The 25,041-nt window shown below is 32.9% G+C and overlaps 1 protein-coding gene across 1 annotated transcript; it reads left to right on the top strand.

The window, feature by feature from the left end:
* The first annotated feature begins 1,808 nt into the window (after nt 1-1,808).
* LOC139512410 (uncharacterized) lies at nt 1,809-12,547 on the top strand. The gene is made up of 5 exons (XM_071300019.1): nt 1,809-1,948; nt 3,640-3,817; nt 5,915-6,063; nt 7,566-7,686; nt 12,316-12,547. Exons 1-5 carry the CDS (start codon nt 1,891-1,893, stop codon nt 12,458-12,460), a joined length of 651 nt encoding a protein of 216 aa, XP_071156120.1. The 5' UTR covers nt 1,809-1,890; the 3' UTR covers nt 12,461-12,547.
* Nucleotides 12,548-25,041: the final 12,494 nt, after the last annotated feature.

Raw genomic sequence — 25,041 nt, 5'->3', positions numbered from 1 at the left:
TTATAGACATAATATAAATGTTTATCGTCGTTTTTACCTGTATAAGAATGATATTTTGTGGATCGAATCGGTCAATCAAATGATTTACCTTTGTTTCACTTTGAATGTTGACATTCTTTTCCTTAAAAAACATTACACATACAATTCACGTGTTATCCATCTCAAGCGAAGGGGGTAAATTGAAGTTCACATGAATACGGATTCAATGAGGTCGAATTATTCACTTGCAAGTGAATAATTCATAATCAATGTTTTTTCTAGCTTACTTTGACAAAATTGAACCATACTGGCTGCTAAAAGCGAATTATTTTTGCACTATTTGCCTTTCATTAATGATTGAGCAAAAAAAAATATTGCATTAGATTTTTTATATATCTCTAGTAGCTAGTGCCCCTTAAAAGAGAACAAAAATATTAAATGGTTTCAATACTCATTTATATCAAATCTATTAAATTGAAAAAGCCCGATTAACCAGTTAGCGTTTTTGGTATTCGGTATTCGGTACTTCCGACGGTTAACTGATTTAACGGAAAACCGTTTACAACATTAGTATTTTTGTGATTTTACTTTTTCATAAATATTGTGTGTTTTAACTACCATCGTTTGTCTGCAATCACCTGGGCAAAGGACCACCTTCATACATGTTGTCATTATACTAGCAGCTCGGTGAGGATTATACTCAATGACGTCTTCGTTTGCACATTAACATTTGTTTGTTTTAGTTATACCTACTTACATTTCTATTACAAAAGTACAACGAAATAAATAGAATAAAATAAAAAGTGGCACAAAACATCAAGCATTTCAGCAATGTTAACGCTCATCTGTTTATCAACTAAGAAGAATCTGCGTTTAGAAGACTTTGGTATCTTTCGTATAAATAAATAACTTATGGTATAATTACAGTATTGTCCCGCTGTTGATAATTTAAATCATAATTTTGGTTATGTATAAATAATACATCAAGTTATGATATGTCCCGTGAATTCACGGAAAAAACAAAACAATAATGTGCTAACAAAAGAAAACATACTCTATGATTGTCGACTTCATTAAACTTAACGACATAAGAGATGATTTTAGCTTCCCAATTGTGAACTTTTCATTTTTAAACCTAGAGATCCAAATGGTGAAGTTGTAATCATCAATTCGTAAATATTACGAACGTCATCACGAGTTGGTTGACCTTTATGGAATATTCGTTATACAGATGATATCGGATATATTCCTTATGTCGTAACTATAATCCCCTTCTCTTTACACGAATGTGACCTACCGAATAAGACTATTTACCGGCTTTGTAACAACATGAGCAACACGATGGGTGCCACTTGTGGAGCAGGATCTGCTTCTCATTGCGGAGCACCTGAAATCACCCCTAGTTTTTGGTGGGTTCCGTGTTGTTTTTGTACCCCTATTTGTCCCATTTTGTTCACGCATCATTGTCAATATAACGGAAATTGCTGTAACTGTCGTACAAGTGAGAGGTTAAGCGCTATAAAACCAGGTTCAATCCACCGTTTTCTACATTTGAACATGCCTGTACAAAGTCAGGAATTTGACAGTTGTTGTCCATTCGTTTGATGTGTTTTTTATTTTGATTTTGCAATTTGATTTTCCTCGGAGATCAGTATTTTTGTGATTTTACTTTTTAATGCTGTTTCATATGACACGCATATTTATCACAACGCACATATTTAAAACAACAGCAAAAAAAAAATTATATAATATATTTAAATGCGATAGCCATCTTACAATTATGATGACTGTTATAAGTGCTATTACATTTCAAACCTATTATATCAGTTTATGTCGTTTTAAATTTGAGTTAATTCACACGCTTAACAGAATATATAAATACCCTAATACAAGGATCCTAAACAAAGATAGATGTTGCATCGTTCAAAGATGATGTATTTTGTTAACTTGTTGGTTTTAATGTTAGCATGTAAGTTACTTTTTTTATAATTTTTATTGCTGTTTAATTTTATTTGTATTTCTTTATTTGAAGTAAAAGACATGATATATACGTCAAACACATTTATTGTTAATTTATTTAAATTCTTGAAATCCTCAGAATAACTAATTCAAATTTATTATGCAGTAGCTAAATTTACATCCCTTATGTTTTAAATGCTATACCAACTGTGACTTTTTTGTCAATAATACAAAAGTTGTACATTAAGATTGAAAGCTCATCAAATATAGTATATATGTATTCCACAATTTACCGTACACAGATATAAATATAGTTTGGGTGGCATTGGTAGTTTTTCCTGGCCCATAGAGAAAATGATAGCCTTTTTAGAATTTTCACCACTTTCTAACACTACCCAAAATTTTACATCCTCAGTTAACTGATGAGTTACTTTCATTTTTATATTAAAACATAATTTAAATATTTAAATATGTATGAAGACCGTTTAATTTATTGCTATTTAGAAACATAAGGCTACTAGTGCTTTGATGTATTTTATCATGCAGTGAATACAAAATTCTTAAAAACTCATTTCAAATTCCAATGGGAACGAATTGTGCCCCTCTTCTTGCCGACTTGTTTCTTTATTACTATGAGGTTGACTTCATACAGGAACTTCTTAGGAAGAAAGGTAAGAAGTTAGCAATATACTTTAAATCTACTTTCCGCTATATAGATGATGTTCTTTCAGTAAATAATCAAAATTTGGTGACTATGTCGAACGCATCTATCCCATTGAACTAGAGATAAAAGATAGAACAGATACAATTAAGTCGGCCTCATATCCTGACTTACTTCTAGAAATTGTCAATGAGGGTCGATTGAAACTTTACGACAACAGGGATGATTTCAGCTTTTCAATTGTGAACTTTTCATTTCTAAGTAGCAACATTCCAGCAACACCTGCATACGGTGTATATATCTCCCAATTGATACGACATTCCCGTGCTTGCATTTCCTATCATGATTTTCTTGATAGAGGGTTGTTGCTCCCAAGGAAGCTATTAAATCAAGAGTTCCAAATGGTGAAGTTGAAATCATCACTTCGTAAATTTTACGGACGCCATCACGATTGGTTGACCGTTATGGAATAACCGTTTCACAAATGATATCGGATATGTTCCTTACGTCGTAACTGCAATCCCCTTCCCTTTCATGAATGTGACCTACCTAATTAGACTATTTACCGGATTTGTTATTTCATAAGCAACAGGACGGGTGTCACATGTGGAGCAGGATCTTCTTACCCTTCCGGAGCACCCCTAGTTTATGGTGGGGTTCGTGTTGTTTATCTTTAGTTTTCTATGTCGTGTCATGTGTACTATTGTTAGTCTTTTTGTCCTTTCATTTAGCCATGACCTTGTCAGTTTATTTTCGATTTATGAATTTGACTGTCCCTCTGGTATCTTTCGTCCCTCTTTCAACCTGTATGTAAAATTATTTCATATATTTCTACACCTAATTCACACCTCAGCTTGAAAAGGTATTTTAAGTATATGCTGTTTGTTTTGTCCAATCACACTATTTAGACAAAAGTGCAACTTAAATTCCAGAATGTCAATACTACCGTGACACCTTTATTAAAAGGTAAAAGTAATAATTATTGATAAAGAGATAAAGTGATAAAAGTCGACAACACCTGTATGTCATTCTCATTGTAGGTTTTGCTCAAGCAGTACCTCCACCCCTCCCTTCACAAAGATGTACAGATAGAATTCAAGAATTAGTAGAAGAATTTGCTTCACAAGAGACAATACCAGATATTGAAAGTTATATACAGACAAATACCTTAACGCAAGAGTATTCTTTCAATCAAACTTTGGTAGATGATTACTGTAGGTGAGAAATAACTATAATAATCTCCTACATATAGTATATGTTAACAAACACACTCCGAAACAGTGGTGGTGGTGCTTCGCTAAACTATCATCACTTCAACCAGTACTTCGCATCTCTCGGGTCTCTTTTATAAAGTCAACGTATCGTACCAAAGAGGACGTCACCACTGTTTCGGAGTTTCGTTAACTAAGTGTAAAGTGGATATTCACCATTATGTGTATCAAAAAGATACTTTATCTATTTTTATTATCCTTTCTGTTTCTGTATATTAGGAGGTCATATATGTGTCCTTGATATGCTTCAACCTCGTGTATACTTTAAAAAAAACTTCATGTCTTAACTGTAAAGATGTTCTGTATTATCAATTTTATATTCTAGCAAATAATGTTCATTCACACAATTGTTTCTTATGCATTAGTTTTCTAAGTTGTGTCTTGTGTACTATTATTTGTCTGTTTGTTTTTGGTTTTTTTTTCAGCCATACCGTTGTAAGTTTATTCTCGATCTATGAGTTTTACTTACCCTCTGGTATCTTTCTGACCCCTCGTGTTAAGACATAATGAGATTCAATCCAAATTTATAAAGTGTATTTCGAACTGAATCGGACACAGAGAAAATCCATAAAAACTGAAAACCTACCGTTACGACGAACACAAGCAAAACAAATGCAATTGTTATCGTCGATTCAGAAGGTTAACGGTCACTATCACGAATTACAAATACAGTGTGATGGTGTCTCAACTCACTACCGGCAGGTGCACGTCACGGTCTTTATATCACAGTAAAATCGTCTGATCGGTTAATTGTTTCCCCATTCTGACATTTTGATTGAGGTGTTATTTTGCTCGGTAGTTGATACATGCATAGAAAGATACGATTACTCTGTCGAAGAATCCAGTCTTGTTCCTTATTGCTCATGCAATTTCCTTAGTTTTGGGTTTGCTACTTTGATTTGTCTCTTCGATAAACCAAGCCCACAAAACATAACTTACAAAAAAAAAAGATTTCCACGAAAAACTACGGTTGAACTAAACTTTTAGGAATTTTGGTCCTCAATGCTCTGCAACTTCGTACTTTATTTGGCCTTTTTAACGTTTATGAATTCGAGTGTCACTGAAGAGTCTTTTATCACGTAGACGAAACGCGTGACTGGCGTTAATATCAAATTTAATCCTGGTTTCTATGATTAGTTTATATAAAGGTAGATATTGCACAAGAAGTCGTCAAATTGAGAAAAAAGGACATGTATGTGGTGATATAGCGGTACCAAATGGCTTTGAAGATTCTACGGGCTAAACAACGATGATTCAATAAACTCATAATCTTACATTGAATAGTTGTCCAGGGTCTCTTCTGATTGCCTAAATCCACGAGTGTCTTCTAGCTTGTACCAGCTTGAGGAAATATGTGGAAAGGAACTTGATGGCGACGACCATTGCTGTTGCAGATAGGGAGCAATAATTTTGATCACTACCTTTCCCCATTTTGGATAATTCAAGGAAATCTTTCACGTCTTCACTCATGGCGGCCATGTTTGTTAAATGTTTACCGAATATAGCCTCGTTTTTAATTTATGCCCTGGATTTATGAATATTAGTTGAGAAAGAAGTTTGTCTAATGCAACTGGAACACATTCAATTAGACTGTTTTCCGGTTTCAATTGTTTTACACTAGTCATGGTGGTTCCCTTTATAGCTTGATGTTTGGTAAGAGCCAGGACTCCGTGTTTGGTCCATAATTGTTTACGTTTTATACACTGTGACTTGGATGAAGAGTTGTCTCATTGGCACCCATACCACATCTTCGTGAACGTTCTGTTGATTAATATAAATGGAACTTCTCTTTTTTCGAAAAGACAAACTGAATTCTAGAGAAAAAAATTATCTCTTATTGTTTAAATGATGTCACTGTATACATCTTGTACCTATATTTATAATACTCATTTCAGCTGAATTTATTAATTAGTCATAACTATAGTTGATGAATGAATATTGTACTTCCATAACATGAAATTAACTTTTTAGGAATCAATTTAACATTTGCATGATCACTGGTGTTCAGTGGATCGTTACTTCAATTTTAAGTGTTTCTTTTTAGCTTGTTTCGCAAGGTGATTCCATTTTACCATAACAACATTGCAGATTTGAGAATGTTGTGCAACACTGATCAGCTCAGAAATCCTTTAGAGCTAATGTCGCATATAAAGAATGTTGCCACGTCAATGTGTGATGTCGAGAAAATGAACGGTATTTACACAGTAAACCACAGTTTAAAAAAGATCATTATTATGGCCCATTTATGGGCATTGTGTTTTCTGGTCTGTGCGTTCGTTCGTCCGTTCGTCCGTCAGTCCCGCTTCAGGTATAAGTTTTTGGTCGAGGTAGTTATTGATGAAGTTGAAGTCCAATCAACTTGAAAGTTAGTAAACATGTTTCCTATGATATGATATTTCTAATTGTAATGCCAAATTAGAGATTTTATCCTATTTTCACGGTCCACTGAACATAGAAAATGATAGTGTGGATGGGGCATCCATGTTCTTGGGACACATTCTTGTTTTTATTCTAATTCGATTCCTGATGCATTGAGAAAAAAACAGGTTAAACGTTAAAAAAACAATTCTCTTTTAATGATATCTCCACACACATATAACACTGAATTGTTTACAGATCTTAAAGCCGCCTTTCTGACATGCGTTAGTAACAACCGATTTTTTTTGTATTACAGATGTTAGAGCCCTTATGTCATGTGTTAGTAACAACCGATTTTGTATTACAGATGTGGGAGCCCTTCTGACAAGTGTACAGTAACTAACAACCGATTGTGTATTACAGATGCTAAAACCTTTCAAACATGTGTTTCTAACAACTGATTCTGTATTAGATATTTAAAAGCCTAATGGGCATCTGACCTGTGTTAGTAATATCCGATTTTGTATTACTGTCAGATGTTAAAGCCCTTCTGACATGTGCTAGAAATAACAGACTGTGTACTGTATTATAGATCTAAAAGCCCTTCTGCCATGTGGTACTTACAACAGATTTTGTATTACAGATCTAAAAGCCTTTCTGACATGTGCTAGTAATAACAGACTTTGTATTGTATTACAGATCACATAAGTACCGGGCCACGTCCACTTGTATTTATGTCCATCTAATGAGTTTAGTCTTTTTCAACTGATTTTTATAGTTCGTTCTTCTGTTGTACTATTATACCACTGTCCCAGGTTAGGGGAGGGTTGGGCCACATTATTTATGTATGTGCCTGTCCCAAGTCAGGAGCCTGTAATTCAGTGGTTGTCGTTTGTTTATGTGTTACATATTTGTTTTTCGTTCATTTTTTTTTACATAAATAAGGCCGTTAGTTTTCTCGTTTGAATTGTTTTACATTGTCTTATCGGGGCCTTTTATAGGTGACTATGCTGTATGGACTTTGCTCATTGTTGAAGGCCGTACGGTGAGCTATAGTTGTTAATGTCTGTTTCATTTTGTTTTTTTGTGGATAGTTGTCTCATTGGCAATCATACCACATCTTCTTTTTTATATACTGAAAGCCCTTCTGCCATGTTGTAGTAATATCCGATTTTGTATTACAAATGTTTATGCCCTTCTGGCATGTGTTATTAACAACCAATTTTGTATTACAGGTGTTAAAGCCCTTCTGACATGTGTTACTAACAACTGATTTTGTATTCGAGATCTAAAAGCCCTTCTGATATGTGTTAGTAATATTCGATTTTGTATTATAGATATTAAAGCCATTCTGACATGTGTTAGTAATAACCGTATGGCACAGCAATCATTCCTTGGATGTCTGCAGGGTACTGTACGTGGTTTGAGTTTCAGTAGACCTGGTTCGCTCACTTGCTCGTAAGTTTATTTGACATTTCAAAATAAAGTATAGAATCAGATCTCTATTACATAAAATTGAATGGAAATAGAATTTAATAAATTGAACATCATGAATTGCTGCTTGAAAAATCAAAATATGCAATTTCCATGACTCCGTAGGAAAATGAAATTATATGTCCTTCATTAATAATCTATTTATTTTTAGCTAGGTGTATACGTATAGCATTTCTTGATATAGAAATTAAAGTTTCATGCGTTATGTATTAATCTTTTCATCTTTTAAAGTGTATGTTAGAAAAGTTATACTTGTTAATCCTTTGAAAGTTTTACGTACGCCTTCATAGTTTCATTGACGTTATTAAATATCTATGTCAAATATGACTACGAATTATGTTCATATTGTCGGACAACAATTAATCTCGTCCCCACTCTCTCGATTATGACAATAAAAAAAGACTAATAACTGGAAATTGACTTGATGCGAATCGCGACGGGTAACACATGCAGAGCAAAAGCTGTCTACCACTAGGAGCACCTCGGTTTTGATGGGGTTCGTGTTGCAGAGTTGTTAGATTTCTATTTGATGTTTTGATTTCTCTAATTAATTATTCTATCGTCGTTTTTATTTTTGCGTGAACTCTCACTTGTATATTGGGGAGTTTTTGGATGTGTCTATGGGCCACTCGATATCTTTCGTCCGGAAGTCAGAATAAAATTCTCAGAACGTCTCGAAAGTTGTCGACCATTTATACAGGTTGTTATCTACGTCTTTGATACGGTCCCTCTATGTCTATGCTACTTCATGACATTGCACCTGTAAATGTTTATAAGCGCTTTGATTTATAAACAAGTATAATGACGGCGCAATTATATTTGTTATAAAACGACCACTGTACACTACAGTTGTGTATCTAGGTCATTATAACGTGGTATTGTCCATTGTCTGATAACATGTTTGAAGATTTTAACCACGTGATATTGTGTATTTATATCATAGACTTACGGGAGAGAACATTCTGGTTAAAATATTTATATTAGATGGGAAAACAGAAAGATACTATTATTATCAAAAGTATTTAATTTAATTAATTCAATCGAAATCAAAGAAATATATACAAAATATTTACTGTATTTATGGGGGCTATTTATGGTTCTGAAGAAACTAATTAACAATCATTGAAGTCAGAATATTTTCAAAGTTGCAATTTAGAAATGAATATTTTATATGACAGGACACTCAGAGTCTGCTTCGGTATTTTTTTAATATTCATTTGTAAAGAAAACATAATAATTAAATCTGAATAAATCCTTGCATTCTACAAAAAAAAATGTTGATAAACAAAAATCATTATAATATTTCTAGTTAAAAATTTCATGCCGTTTTATTACTGTAAGGTTTTAAAAGTAATTGTTATTTGTATTGTAATATTTCAATAAAACTGTAAGTAAGGTAAACTAATTAAATTTTAAATTTTTAACGGTCGTAAATAAAAATGCTTGTGTGTTTTCAATTCACAATATGATTTTAAATTCTAACAGCTCACAAAAAACTGTAATAATAATTTACAATAATCATAACAAAGTTTAATTACTTCATAATGTTAACGTTAATTATTATGCCCCATTTATGGGCATTATGTTTTCTGGTCTGTGTGTCCGTTCTTCCGTCCGTGAGTCCCGCTTCAGGTTAAAGTTTTTGGTAGAGGTAGTTTTTGATATAATTGAAGTCCAATCAACTTGAAACTTAGTAAACAATCTTGTATAGATTAGACCGTTTGTTTTCCCGTTTGAATGGTTTTACACGTCTAGTATTTTTGGGGCCCTTTATAGCTTGTTGTTCGGTGTGAGCCAAAGCTCCGTGTTAAAGGCCTTACATTGACCTATAATGGTTTACTTTTATAAATTGTTATTTGGATGGAGAGTTGTCTCATTGGCACTCACACCTCATCTTCCTATATCTATGTTCCCTATGATGGCAAATAAAAGATTTTATCCTATTTTCACGGTGCACTGAACATAGAAAATGATAGTGCGGATGGGACATCCGTGTACTGGGGACACATTCTTGTTTGGTACTGTTTTAGTATGGATTTAGAAGTCTTTGCTTATATTTTGTATAGCAATATATTTATATCGTGGAATGTTAGAATTTAAAAATAGATTCATTTGATAAATAAAATGTCCATCCGTAAATACTTGACGTTTGTGTTTATTGATATTATGTATATTCAAAATATTTGGAAAAAAAATACTAACAGGAACGTATGTTTATTATAAAGTTTCAATACTATTTTTGTTTGTTTGTTTGAATAGTTTAACCTTATATATACATTTTTTTTGTATAGCATCTACACATTTGTTCCGTATGGTACAGTTTTGAAAAGTGTATTCGCTGTGTTGACCAACCATCCTTTACGTCTTGATACATTCACATTATAAATCACATTTCAAACGCACACTATCGGTTTGCTTTCTAAAAAATTCCAGATAAAATGTCAATGAATAATGTAGGTAGTTTGACATTCGAATTAAACTATTAGATTAATATATGTGATGAAGCAAATACATATTCTTTTCCTGAGTATCAGTGCGTATGCTTTCTAATTACTATTTCGTGCACTGAAATACTGCTTGCATGCAATAATATTAATTTCACTAGTGAAATGGTATTTTTTGTTTTTCTTATCTAAATTCAGGACATGGCAGAAAGAGCTTGACATGTGACTTTCAAGCTCGGTCATCATTACTAACGATATTCTCACCTCTAGCTGTTTATCTTTTGTTTCCTTTTTGAGTCACTGTCCTGTCCTATAAAAAACTTTGACCTTTTCGAAAAGCTAAGGATTGTCTACCCAAGGAATAGATTCCTTAACTTTATAATTTATTTAGACTATAAAACTTCTGAATTAAGATATTTTTCGGAAAAACCAAGTTTCCCTGTAGAATGTTTGAATTAATCTAAGTAAATTCAGGAAATCCATAAAATTTGAGATGTTTAATGAGACCAAAATAAGTCTCTTTATAAGAGAACCCAAGCAATTGCATGCCACAGGTTTCACCGCACATGGAAATTGGATTTTAAATATATCTATACAACATCTACCATGAGTAAAGACATTTTCAATAACGAGTTGATAATAAAAAGGCATCCATTCAAGAAACAAAATACAAAGACATGGTAGATACAATAAATGCATCCAGAATTACAGATTGTAAAGCAAACTGAGTGCATTAATTTATGTTGCTATTGGTTTGTGCAATTTACACAAGTTATTCGGTTTGTAGAAATTGGGATTTGCAAAAGGGATATAATCGGAAAAGTTATGTACATTCCCAAGTAATAAATGATAAAATAGTCGAGCTTTAAGATGTATATTCAAATAGTTGCTGTAAACATACACTTTCAACTGGCTTCTTCTATTCAGTCAATTATTTCAATTCAAAAGCAAACACTAACACAAATTCAGCAACAATCTGTTGGTGGCCCTGACAGTCAGCGGTCTTAGGTTCACGTGATGCTTTTCTTTCTTTTCTTTTTTTAAAGAAAGCAACTTGTTTGTCAAAGGTATTATCTGTATGTTTATTTATGAATTAAATTTGAATTCCTTTTGGTATCGCCTCTCTCTTTTTGGAAGAAATTTTTCTGGCCAACATAGCTTAATATGACAAAATATCAAACCAAATGTAACATTGAATTCGAACGACGATATGTTTTTTCAATACATGTGCAGGGGCGGATCCAGCCTTTTTCAAAAGGGGGGTCCCTAACCCACGATAAAAGGGTGTGTTCCAACCACATGTCCCCATTAAAATGCATTGATAGTCCAAAAAATTGGGGATTCCAACCCCCGGAACACAACCCCCCCCCCCCCCCCCCCCTGGATCCGCCACTGATCTGTCTTATTCAGCGAATCAAAAACATGTGTCTATACTGCAGTATAGTATGAATATAAAGTATTTTATATTTTAAATGAAACAACATTATCTAATTATGTACTAAGATACTAAATACTAGTATAAGAATAACTAGTAAATGATATTTGAGCCTTTCTATAAGTCCGATATCGTAAACTAAAGCATTTGTGTACACTGTGTGTGTATTTCCTTTCTTGATGTGAGGCTTTGAAGATATAATAGCGTATAAAACTGAAAATTTTAGCCCGAAGATAATGCAATAAATATATCCTATAGTAGTTAATAACGAAAGGAATAGTTCATCAGCTTAACACACTATATGTATAGATATGTCTCACTCCAAATTGTGTATGCTTACATTAGATTGTTATCATCACGAATATATACTGTACATGTAATTTATAAGAAGTGAAAAACAACAATATTAATAAATGAACGATGTTTTTTTTATTAATTGTAAGAGTTAGTACACCATTATAAAACGAACTGATGAATGCATTAGTTTCATGCCTTGACAAGTATTTAGTTTGAACATTTTTATTGTCTTTAAACGTAAATACATTGACACAAAACATGCTAAGCTATAGGAAATCTGAAAAGACACTTGATTAAATACGGACGCACTCGAAAAAAACCGGACTGCTCTCGAAAAAACCCAAACATATAGAAATGAATTTAGTCTCAAAATGTCGTTTTCAATGCAATAACAAGATTTTTTGTTTTATTTTGCAGACAAGCAACCAGTTTTAAGTCATGTCTTTGTCAGTTTGGTTCGTGTGCGCCAGAAAGTACGAAGTCAATATCAGAAATGCTAACAAGTCTTCAATTGGACACTTGTGAAATTGTTACATCTATGGTAGCGGGACCGTGGCACTAGCATACCACAACATCAGATTTTATTCAAATTGTCTTCAGTTGATGATATGAAATAACAAAATTCTGAATAAAATAAGTTCAAAGAGAATTGCCTTCTGTCTTAATCATTCAGTATCTGTTTTGTGATAGTGTAAACAATAATTTATTATGAAATTATATATTTTATATTTACATTCACGTATAGGTTTCAGAAACAAACAACAAGTGCTTAATATGGTTATCTGTCTTCTTGTTATATGAGATGCAATACATAAAAAATAAAATAAAAAAAACCTGCTATGTTACATAATAAAAATATTGATAATGTCAGTTATTAAGTTAATGATAATGAACCAAAAAAAGAAAAGATTAGACAAATACAACTAATAAGATGAGATTATCATCCAGGATCAAAGTCGAATCATCTACACACTGGCTGAGTAAAACATTAATGTTGACGTTGTCATATTTTATTGATGCACCACACCAGTTCCCGACAAAAAACAAATAGGTAGAGAGACAACGGTTCCCTTTGCCGACCCCCTCTCTATTACAAATAAAATCAGATAGATTACCATTATTTAGGTAACATTCAACTATTTTCGACGACGTTGTTATCTTCCTATTTGAAAATTAATAACACTTTTGGGGAATGTCAAATATACCAATGGGGTTTAATTTTGCAGAATTATTACTGTGGTTTTAATTATTTTGATGGGTATCAATTTTTTGTGGATTGCTGAAAAATTGCATATTAACTTTTTGTTGATATTTGATTTCGTGGTTTTGCCAATCTCTGTATACAAAGCCTATTAAACAGATATCATTCATTGAACATTTGAATTTCTGGTTCACCTGTACCCACGAAACCCACGAACATTGGTATTCAACGAATAATTATAATGAAATCCACAGTATATAGCTAGCACCATGAGTATTTGTTATGGGCTATAAGTTTTTATTTTCTTGAAAGGTGTCTGCAAATAACTGTGCATTACTCTTTATATCTCAAAAATATAATTGACCCCATCTGTTTATTGTCCTTTTTTCGTATGTTTTCTTATCGTAAGTAGCTATATATAGCCCAACTATTTCAAATCTTAATAAGATGACAATCTTTCATTAAGAGCATACGATATAGTTGGCCCGAGAACACAGTTATTTCGTAGTGCATTTCTTTTAGACAATAAATTCATAAAAAAAGTCGCACCTGCTCTTTCTGAAAAAGATTTTTCTAGTTTAGTGTACTACCAGTGAAACAAATAATATCAAAATTATTGAAACTCTACCAGCTCTAACTCAAAATATTGACAATTCTGTGTTAAGGGGGTGTAAAATTCAATTTGACAGCTTCAGACGTGATAAAATTAAGAAATAATTCCTTCATGTCATGCTCTATTCTCATTTTAACATGGGTAGGCTTTATATTTGTCGATATTTTACACTGAGCATTAGTGTAAAATATCGACAAATATAATGCCTACCCATGTTAAAATGAGCATAGAGCATGACACGAAGGAATTATTTCGATTCTAATAGGACAAATACAGTATTTACATAGGTCTAAGCGTACGAAAATACCGTAAAAATGTGTGGTTTTTCCCGTTTCCTCCCCGAGGAGTCTGTGCATTACATTTCATATTTGATAAGTTTAAAAACTACGAGCAAAATATATGTTGTTTTATAAAAATAAATAATAAAAGTTTATGCTAGCTGCTTAAATGTATATATTTTAAAGGATAACGATGTAAATAACGTTAATATACACAGTAAGATCGTGCGTGTGTCAAACATATTTTGTGCTCATTAGAACAAGGCTTTGTGTATACATATTAGACGTCATATTAGAATTTGACCTTTTTACCTGGACCAAATCACTACTTAACATAAAGATCTAGCACCCAATTCCCTTTAACATGTACATCCCCCTACTTAATATTTCATGCATTTAATATCAAGAAATAAATTGGGAAAGTGTATCAAATGAAACATGCAAGTTATACACTGTTTACACTAGGGACTATATTCAAAGGACGATGACTGTGTCCTTGGACTTGTTGGATTTGTTTACGAATTGTGCATACAAGCTATTATTTTTCACCTATTAAGTGATTCATATGTTTGACTTAATAAAGTTTAAGAGATAAAAGGGGTACAAATTTTAGAAATTTTCTTTAAATTTGTTTTTTTTCTTTTTTTAGATACAATTTCTATCTTAAGGAGAGAAACATCTAGCTTTTCTATTTTAATAGACAAACAAAGCCGGATTTTGTCTAAAACATCATGAAAATGTTCTTAACACAAATATACATGTATGCTCTTGATACATGTATGTACAATAATTTAAAGGAAATTATCAATTTTTAACAAAGTTTCAGGATTTTAGGGAAAAACGCCATTATTTGAGGTATACATACATGTATACATCATAAAGTAAAAGCACAAAATACTGAAATCGGAGGAAAATTAAAAAAAAATAAAACAGGCATTTTCTTGTGTAAAAAATTGTGGATTAAACCGGTTTTAAAGCTAGTTAAAGTTATCATTTGTATATTTAGTATGACATTAACATCAAATTATTTTATAATGACAATAATTATTATGTTTGGGGAAAAAACCCAAACATAAGAGGTTAAAATATAAAAAATACGGGTACAGCAGTCATTATTGTGTTATAATCTTAATTACTATTAAAAAAAACAAATATGTAACAAAGAAGCACAAAATGGTATATAGACCAAACATTTTAGCGAAAATTAAAGACAAAAACACACAATGTTACCATAATGCAATAAAACAATGACGGGATGTACAAGTACAGAGCCATATATAATATAAAAAGACATATAGAAAAAGTAAATTAGGAAACATGCAAAGATGGACATAACAGTTTTGGTTAGTATTTTTACATTTTTTTTTAATTCGAGAAAAACTGGCAGAGCAAACATGGTCAGCACAACAAGTTCACTCTGCAATGACATTTGTTTGAAAATCTGCCAGCATATTTTGAAGTTATTGCCCTGAAATGTTGATTTGTATAAGTTAGAATACAAAATTTATTAAACAATTATAGACATATCTATCTACTGCTTCATGTTCTTTTTTGGAGTAACCTGACATGTTGATTTTATTGTTTTGCAATTTTGTCTATAAAAACACTACGAGCTAGGCTAATATAAACAAAAAGAAGATGTGGAATGAGGGCGAATTAAAATCCCTACAATAGACAAAATAACAACTACAGTCACTGTGGAGATCACTTCTAACCTCTCACCAAATTTGTCAGAATCTGTCAGGAGAACTGTTCTAGGACAGTATCTAGAACTGTCATCCTGGCACCTTTTAAACAGTTCTGACTAGAACAGTTCTAATCTAGAAGTGGGCCTGACAGCTCTACTTGGAACTGACTTAGACGGTTCTACGACTATAACAGTTATACGGCTAGAACAGTTTACGACTAGAACAGTCATTTCTACGGTTAAAATCGATTCAGTCAGTTTTATCCATAGAACAGTTTTGAGAGCTCTTTGTCTTAAATATAAATAAGTCAAAAGAATATAATAGTAAAAAATTGGCTTAATCAACAATAACAATAATACTGAATAGTGACCAGTGAGATACCCTTACTGCAGTGACGTCATTTAGAACTGTTCTACAATCCTGACAGGTTTGGTCGGTTCTACGGCTAGAACAGTTTTAGACAGTTCTGCTGACAGTTCTACAGCTAGAACTGATTTAATCAGTTCTGCTGACAGTCTATGGTTAGAACTGATTTGATCAGTTCTGTTTGCAGTTCTACGACTAGAACTGATCCTAATAGTTCTATGGTAGAACTGTTCTAAGTAGAACTGCTTTCACGTTTTTCCATAAAACTTCGGTGAATTGTATCTTTTGATGTTTGCTCCCTCTAGAATTTTAGAAAATTCAGATTTAACGTTTGAGACCCTTAAAGGGTGGTTGGTTGATTTTACAGTTTTCAGAAAATTTAAATATAAATCCAATTGATATTATTACAGAAACCGTCCTTTTGTTTTATAATAAAAATAAAAGAGTACTTCTCTAAAAGCCCATACACCACTTTTGCATGAAGCCGTACATGTACCTGCATTACAATGAATTATTAAAATATAAAGTCAGCACTGCAATTTATTAGTGCAAAATAATAATTTACTTTGTAAAGAATGCATTTAACTGAACAAAATTAACTATTTATATCTTTATATTTGCTCTAAATATTGGCCTCACTTTTACTGTTCTAGAGTTGAGTCCCATTACAAATGAAAAAAAAAAACAGATTTTTTTATTCTCTAGCTGAAGTTTTCCTCAAGCAAATGTTAGGAAACTAGTACACAATGTTTATTACCACAAAAAAGCAGATACACATACACATTTGAGTGGTGTCTCATTTACAGTTCTTCAGTTATGTATCTTTATACTAGTAATCCTACATCCAAGCGAGGGCATTAGATGTGTCCCATGGACATATTCCCCATTTATCTGAATGTTTGTTGCCTGTTTACCGATCATTGTATGTCGTAACCTTTGTGCAGAAATTAAAGTTTTTATGAAGTTGACAAGTTGTTTTTGGAAAGTAAAAATTTAAACACATTTTGATGAAGTATATAATTGGACCATTTGGGTAGAACCATACAAATACTACATGTTTGCAGGTTTTTTGGATACCATCTCGCATATTAAAATCACATCATGCAGAAATGCACCTTATGTGATCCTCTTCTTATTTGAGTTTTTGCTGCTATACAAAACAAAATTGTGGGAGATATTTTATCGGAATAATTTGGTAATGTTTGCAATCTTCTGTTTCTTTAATAAATCTCTCCAGGGTTGTGGCTCACTCAGCTAGCTGTGTTCCATTAACGGATCATTTAAAAAAAAGATGAGTGTATTCAAAAAGAAGCCAAAGTTAAAATTTTGAAAGGAAAACATCCAAATGGAACGTTGTACATGTACAAAATTTAATTACAGGAATGCATATATTTATACACACGAAGCACTCAAAGCATGTTGGCCTATATGTGGATTTGAAGTTAAAAGCAATGTCTAACTAAATAAAATCTATGAATGGTGGGCATTGATTTGAATTAGTGTTTCCTCCATGACAGTCTTGAACATTAAAACTAAATGTTAGATAAAATACACTGATATTTTAGTGTTTGGTACAGGTTTGCTGCCACTCTGCATCACAGTTTAACATAGAACCCTATCAGAGAAAATCCTCTTTATGTCAGAAAACACTATCAAACAGCCAAACAAACTATTGACACTGATCTATGTCCACACCTGTCAACTAAACAATTTAATCAATAGATTTTACACGAATGCGTTACTCAATTTTACGTTGTACAATGAAAGAAGGTCAACATAAAAAAGAAAGCAAGCGTTAGGTTATACTCAGGCTAGCGAACAGTAAGATAAAACACGCCAACTTGATCATTACTAAACACAGACTTGCAGCAACATAGATTGTTTTTGGAGGCTGATGATATAAACAGAAGAAGATAATTAACTTACTCTCCACAAGAGACCAAATAACACAGACATTATCAACTATAAGTCACCGCACGGCATTCAACAATGAGTAAAATCAATACCGCATAGACTGCTATCAAAGGTCCCGAAATGACAAATGTAAAACAACTCAAACAGCCTGCAAATATGATACACAGCAACAAACAACAACCACTGATGAATTACAGGTTCCTGACTTCCTAGCACTTACAGAATGGGCTTAAGCTAGTAAGACGGTGCACCAACCTAACCTTGGACAATGGTGTAACAATACACCATAAAAAAACCTTTATATTTAACAGTTAAGGATGTACTTAGGTGAGGTTAGGTAAAAAATAATAAATTAAGAAATTAAAATTCATACTATAAGCTGGTAGAGCATCAATTAAAGATAAAGATAAGCTAAAAATATTGATAGGTCATGGACCTCCTTTTCGAGATATTTGCGATTTAATATGGCGGGAAAAGGCTGATTCGGACTTTTACCTTATATTTGCATAGCTATTGTTTGGGTCTCAAAACAAAAGAAAGAAAATCAAGAATCTTCTAAAATTTTGGTAAATGACCTTTCATGAGCCATTAAGTCTTATATGGAAAAATAAATGGGTGTTATGGGGCAAAATATTTTACATTGTATTGTATGGAAAAACACCAAAGAGTCCGAACATTTGACACAAATTCCAAAACCTCACCTAAGTGCATCCTTGAAAAGAGATATATTCAACAGATCGATACAAAGCAGAACACATCTAATAAACACGTAGAACTGTACATGTGGCTAGGTACTTATACATCACCACAACAAAATAACACTACGTACACATATGAGAATACTCTTAGACCACAATTTCAATTAGTAAACATCCATCAACATCCAATGAATTTAGTGTAAATACGTCATTAACAGTCAGAAAAACATGACCTTTACCAATGCCAAGGTAAAGTATCGACAGATTGTATAGCAATGAATTTGCATATGTTTAAACAAATGATATTTAGTTTGATTTTAAAATATTAATAAAAACAAAATTTTGAATTGGTACCCTTTGAAGATATGTTTATTTAAAGGACTGATAAGTTACCCAGGTCGTATCCAAATTTCCAGTCTCTGTAAACAAAAACTCCATATGCTCTCTGAAATTCGATAATTTCATCCTTTTGGGGAGCTACCATTTGATTTTTATGAGGGGGGGAGGCTAGGATTAAATTTGAAAAAAATAGGCAGGACAGGAGTTTTGAGTAAAAAAAAAAGGCAGGATGAGACACTTTGCAAAAAAAAAAAAGGCAGGATGACAATTTAGGTAAAAAAAGTCAGGATAAACTAATTAAAAAAAAGGCAGGACAGAGATTACAACTAAAAAAAAATGCAGGACAAAATTTTTCATCCTAGCCCCCCACCCCCCCCCCCCCCCCCCCCCCCCCACCACCACCATAAAAATCAAATGGTAGCTCCCGTGCTACCGTCAATGGGTCAAGTTTACAGTTATCTGATGATACATTATAATTATAAATAGTATAATGAGTCTCCTTAATATCAACTCTTTTTCCTTACATTTCGAATGGGAACCAACATGTGATTTACTTGAAAACACATAAAGCGTCTATCACTTTTTAATGGATAAACATAGATTTATATATATATACACATAAATTATTTTACATGTCTACCGCAAAACTACTGTTGCCTCACAACATCTTAATAGAAAATAAGTACTCAAATGAAAGTGGCTAGGATGGAATTCTTGCCAACTTCTTCTTCTTTTGTAAATCCCTCCAATATTGGATCACTTGGAAATAAATCCAATATATATATATTAAAATCACTTTATTATACGGTAACAAAACAGAAAACATAATAGCTACAAAAATGGAATACATATAAAAACAAATTTCACTTCGTTCGAAAGCAAATTTTACTACGTTCGAAAGCAAGCAACAAATGATACAACTATGGAGGTTAAACACCATCAACGAAAACAACATCTGGCTTCATCATTGTTCATGTATATCTTAATTAATGCGTTGCAAAGAGCATTCATTGTGTGGGCATTCCAACCAAAATGAGAAAACAGCATTCTGTATCAAAACACATACATAGATATTATTCAAGCTTTATTCCGTCTCTTGCGGAGAGTTGTCTTATTGGTAACCATACCACATCTTCTTTCTTATATTTATCATTATGTTTTTTTTTATACAGAATTTGAATATCATAAAAGCAACAACATTTATTTTTGTTTGATTTATTCCTGGTTCACAGAGAACTACAGTCATAGAAGTAAACATCATACACTGTTTTAACAAACAAAATATATTAAGTTATTCCGCTTTGTTCGACGAATTTCACAGCTAAAACTGACAAGGTATGGAAAATAGCACAAAGAGTCATCTAATTGTCATCTCCTTAACCTACCTCAACAGTCTTTATAAGACTTACAGGAATGTTAAAACATGATAAACCATGTATCCAGAAAATGCTTTGCACGCAGCATAGAAAAACTCTCAAAATTTATTTCTTATACGTTCATGTATTTCGCATCATTTTCTTATGGTAATATTCTATACAAGCACAAAAAAAATCGTCATTCACCTCAAAACCTTTAGACAGACCTATTACGAAGGGATATAGTTACGATTCAGTTATCAGGTATTTAAAATATTATGGCACATTTTGGAATTAATATTGATTCACTCATAGGGTCTTTGCATTAGGATTAAACGCATTTATTCTGAAATCATGTGTTTCCAATTGCAATTGCAAGATACGGATTATGTTTTTCTCATATATTTTATTATGATACTGAACTCAAAACGTGAGGGAGAATGCTCAATTATCATACGACGAAGACATAGTTTTTCAATCAGTTTACAAAACTTTACGACAAAAGAGATGATTTCAGCTTTCCAATTGTGAACTTTCCATTTCTAAGTAGCAAAATTTCAGCAGAACCTGCATACGGTTTATATATCTCCCAATTGATACGATATTCCCGTGCTTGCATTTCCTATCATGATTTTCTTGATAGAGGATTGTTGCTCATAAGGAAGCTATTAAATCAAAAGTTCCAAAGGGTGAAGTTGAAATCAACACTTCGTAAGTTTTACGGACGCCATCACGAGTTGGTTGACCGTTATGGAATAACCATTTTACAAATTATATCGGATATGTTCCTTACGTCGCAACTACAATCCACTTTCCTGTCATGAATGTGACTACCTAATTAGACTATTTAACGGATTTGTTATCACATAAGAAACATGACGGGTTTCCAAGTGAAGCAGAATCTGCTTACCCTTCTGGAGCACCTGATTTTTAATTGGGTTCGTGTTGTTTATTCTTTAGTTTTCTGTGTTATGTCATGTGTACTATTGTTTGTCTGACTGTCTTTTTCATTTTAGCCATGACGTTGTCAGTTTATTTTCGATTTATGAGTTTGACTGTCCCTCTGGTGTCTTTCGTCCCTCTTTTAATTCAGGTCTGGAGCTGGCATGCCAGTAACTGCTAGAAGTCCTTTGTTCATTTATGTATCAATATCAGTTTGCTTAGTTTCCTCTGTTACGTATATTACCCCTAATGTACTATGTACTTGGTAGACTGAGGTTGAATTAAATGTTTTTTATATAGTCTAAAATTAACGTGAATGTATGCTTCAAGTTGCAATCGATTTAATATTTTCAGGGTTAAAAAATATAACTTGTTCGACAGATTGAGTACAATCAAACAAAATAATACTTATATCATTCACTGATATAACATTTACAATTGTGAACATCTCATTTCTATGCAGCAACTTTCCAGCAGAATCTGCATATATAATTAATAATTCCATGTTGATAGGGTTATTCAGAGGTTGAATTTCTCCGATCATAATTTCCTTTATAGTTGCTGATCAAAGGGAAGCCATTACACAAAGGGACGATTAAATACTTTAAAGACGCCAACATCTGTTTTAAAATTGGCAGTTGGGGACAAATATTTCCAAATATGTGCATGACATATGAGTTTGAATATCTCCTTGTAATCTTCTGTGACTTTTTTACAGATGAGTTTCCAACTCATTTACCTATCCTTGATTTTAAAGATGAGTTTTCAACTCATTTAAGCCCCAGTCCCACTAGACCACGATCGCACCAAGCTCACCACGATCTAAAATAAATTTAGATCGTGGTGAAGTCGCGGTATGAGCGGCATGAAAATGTAAATTTTCGTTGCTTTCACGATGCTACTACGTCCTCTCTACGCTTCTACAAAGATCCCGCTACGATTATACCAAGTTCTCACCGCGCTTATTCTGCGACCTCACTACGCTTATCAAGATTTTTCTACGCTCTTCACGTTCTCACTACGACCATACCACGAGTTATCCGATTGCAACACGATCTTACTGCGATTATAACACGTTCTTACCACGATTATACTACGTTCATAGCGCGATCTTACTACGTTCTCAGCAATAACGTCAACATCGTGTTCCATATCAATACAGTTCAATTCCTTCTATATCTGATTAAATCGTAGATTTCTCGGAAACAATACAGTCATACCACCAAAATCTACCAGAACACGTGGGAATGGTGGTAGGAGTTGATGTAGAGGCAGAGGGAGCAAAGTAACGAATCCTGATCAAGCAGAGATGTCGGACCGACCAATCCAACCTAAATTACAACCTATATATATAATTGCTGGTCAATAAAGCTCAATGACGATATTTTAGTGAACGATAGCAGAGATGACATAGATGTATCAATATATATAGGAAGATGTGGTATGAGTGCCAATGAGACAACTCTCCATCCAAGTAACAATTTATAAAAGTAAACCATTATAGGCCAAGGTACGGCCTTCAACACGGAGCCTTGGCTCACATCAATCAGCACGCTATAAAGGACCCAAATTATTACTAGTGTTAAACCATTTAAACGGGAAAACCAACGGTCTAATCTATATAAAAACGAAAAGCATAGTTGAGCCGTTAGAGCAAATGGATAATTACATTCAAACAAACAAAATCTAGGGAGCTTTTTTATATATTTTATATGAAAATGACAATGAGAATGATGATCGTAGTGTGAACGTAGTCAGGTCGTAAGAAGAGCGTGATGAGGACGGCAAGGGCGTGCTAGAATCGTACTATGGTCGTGAACAGCTTGGTATAGTTGTAGTGGAAGCTTAGTTTGGTCGCAGTGAGAACGTGATGGTCGTAGTGAGGTCGTGATAACGTCGCTCTGTGATCGTACCACAGTCTCTCCGAATAGAATCACGCTTTCGCTACGCTCTCGCTACGATTATACAGCGATCTTACTACGATCTTAGTGCGCTCTCACTACGCTTCTACTACGACCTGATTTCGCCACGACCGCACCACGATTGTTTTGAACATGTTCAAAGCTGGCCACGCTCTTCACGATCTTGAAGACCTCACCACGACCGTGATACGACCTTACTGCGATCTACACGATCGCACTACGATCATCAAAATTTGCATTTTTTTCACAGATCGTAGTACGATCGTGGCCTAGTGGGACTGGGGTATTACCTATCCTTGATTTTTCAGATGAGTTTTCAACTCATTTACCTATACTTGATGTTGATTTCAATACAGTGGTGTTTAAATGATATCGTTTTGGATAAGTTGATTCAAATGATCAATAAGTTTACATGGATCGTATTTCATTTTAAGTGCTTTATAAATTACATTACCGCAAACGTAAGATTTGAAATGTCGTTTTGTAAAAGGAACCTACAGGTACAACCAAGTCCTTGTAAAAATGTATATATGCAATACTGCAGTTTTAACTCACAACAAACATAAACTAAGCGAACGTGTTTGGAAATATACACACAGTTAGAAGGGGGAAAAGTCAAATAAACATCAAAACAAAAAGTAAAATCAACCATAAGGAACGAAAAATCGTCTCTTTATTCGTTTACATTTGCATTGATTTTGCGATAGTGACATCTATATATTGGATAGGACTATTTAATAATTATATCAAATTAATTTAAGGAGAGTTATTTGGGGTAAATTTCAGCTGTATTTTCTGAGAATTCTAGATTATTTGCAGCTATCAAATTCAGGTAAATGGAAGGTGTGATTATGGCACAATTACTTGAAACTTGAAACTTTGAAAGGTATATATTTAGCTGTTTCCATGTTAAACTATAAACACGTGATCTTTTTTTGTATAAATCAAATTGAACATCGGTGTAAAATTCTATACATCCCTGATTACAGATAGCAGTTGCTAATAGTATCCACCGGAGACTACTTGAATCCAATTTTTCGAATTTCGTATATCTGTCGACTTTTGTTTACATTTTTTTTTTATCTTAAATCTGATTTATTGCACTATTGCTGTTATAATGAATACCATGTCTACATCATTTGACAGGGCACCCCTGTATAGTGTTAGTTTTACCGAACAAACAGGGAGATTGTTCAGTAAATTAATAATAATAAAATGGTTAGATTTACATTCTATGTATCAATATTATGTATACAGATTACTACTGAAATAATTTCAGGAAAAAAAATTACTCTGTATTTTAACTTTGTTTACACTTATATTTTGTAGGTACACAGAATGTATTTTAATGAGTTGGAAGGGGTATCTTATTTCCGTTATCTACGTACCTCACTTTTTATAATCATATCATATTTTGAAAACACGGTGCGCAAATTTTCAATTTTATGTTTTAAATTGTTGTGTTATAAAATATATATGAGTGGGTTCAAAACATATTTAGAAGTAGTTTTAAATTATAGTTGTGTATTTTATTTTTTAAATTATAAACCTTTTTCCAAATTAAAAGCAGATTACAGTCTGTTTTATTTCGATAAAAACAAAACGCTGTTTTTGTGGAGCCAATCAAAACTTTATTATCGAATCAAGTCAGGAATACCATTTTTATTTGAACCTGTGACCTACAATTTTACGCTAAATTCGCTATTTTCAGGTAAATTCTTTTTTTTTGGTTGAGAAAAAATTACGTTGTTTTTCATTAACCCGGTCATGAAATTCTAATACATGTGTTTAATATTCGAACCAGTATTTCACCAATGGAAGGTAAAT

This window comes from Mytilus edulis, chromosome 2 (genome assembly GCF_963676685.1).
Source record: "Mytilus edulis chromosome 2, xbMytEdul2.2, whole genome shotgun sequence".
Lineage (NCBI taxonomy): Eukaryota > Metazoa > Mollusca > Bivalvia > Mytilida > Mytilidae > Mytilus > Mytilus edulis.
Note: the sequence above shows the minus strand (reverse complement) of the source record. Positions and strands in the feature narration are given on the sequence as shown.

Bases quoted from the DNA above. Each gene is read 5' to 3' on its own strand.
- LOC139512410 (XM_071300019.1), top strand. From the start codon at position 1,891: ATGTTGCATCGTTCAAAGATGATGTATTTTGTTAACTTGTTGGTTTTA. The intron at 6,064-7,565 runs GTATTTACACAG...TTTGTATTATAG, and splicing joins TGATGTCGAGAAAATGAACG to ATATTAAAGCCATTCTGACA. The intron at 7,687-12,315 runs GTAAGTTTATTT...TTTATTTTGCAG, and splicing joins CCTGGTTCGCTCACTTGCTC to ACAAGCAACCAGTTTTAAGT.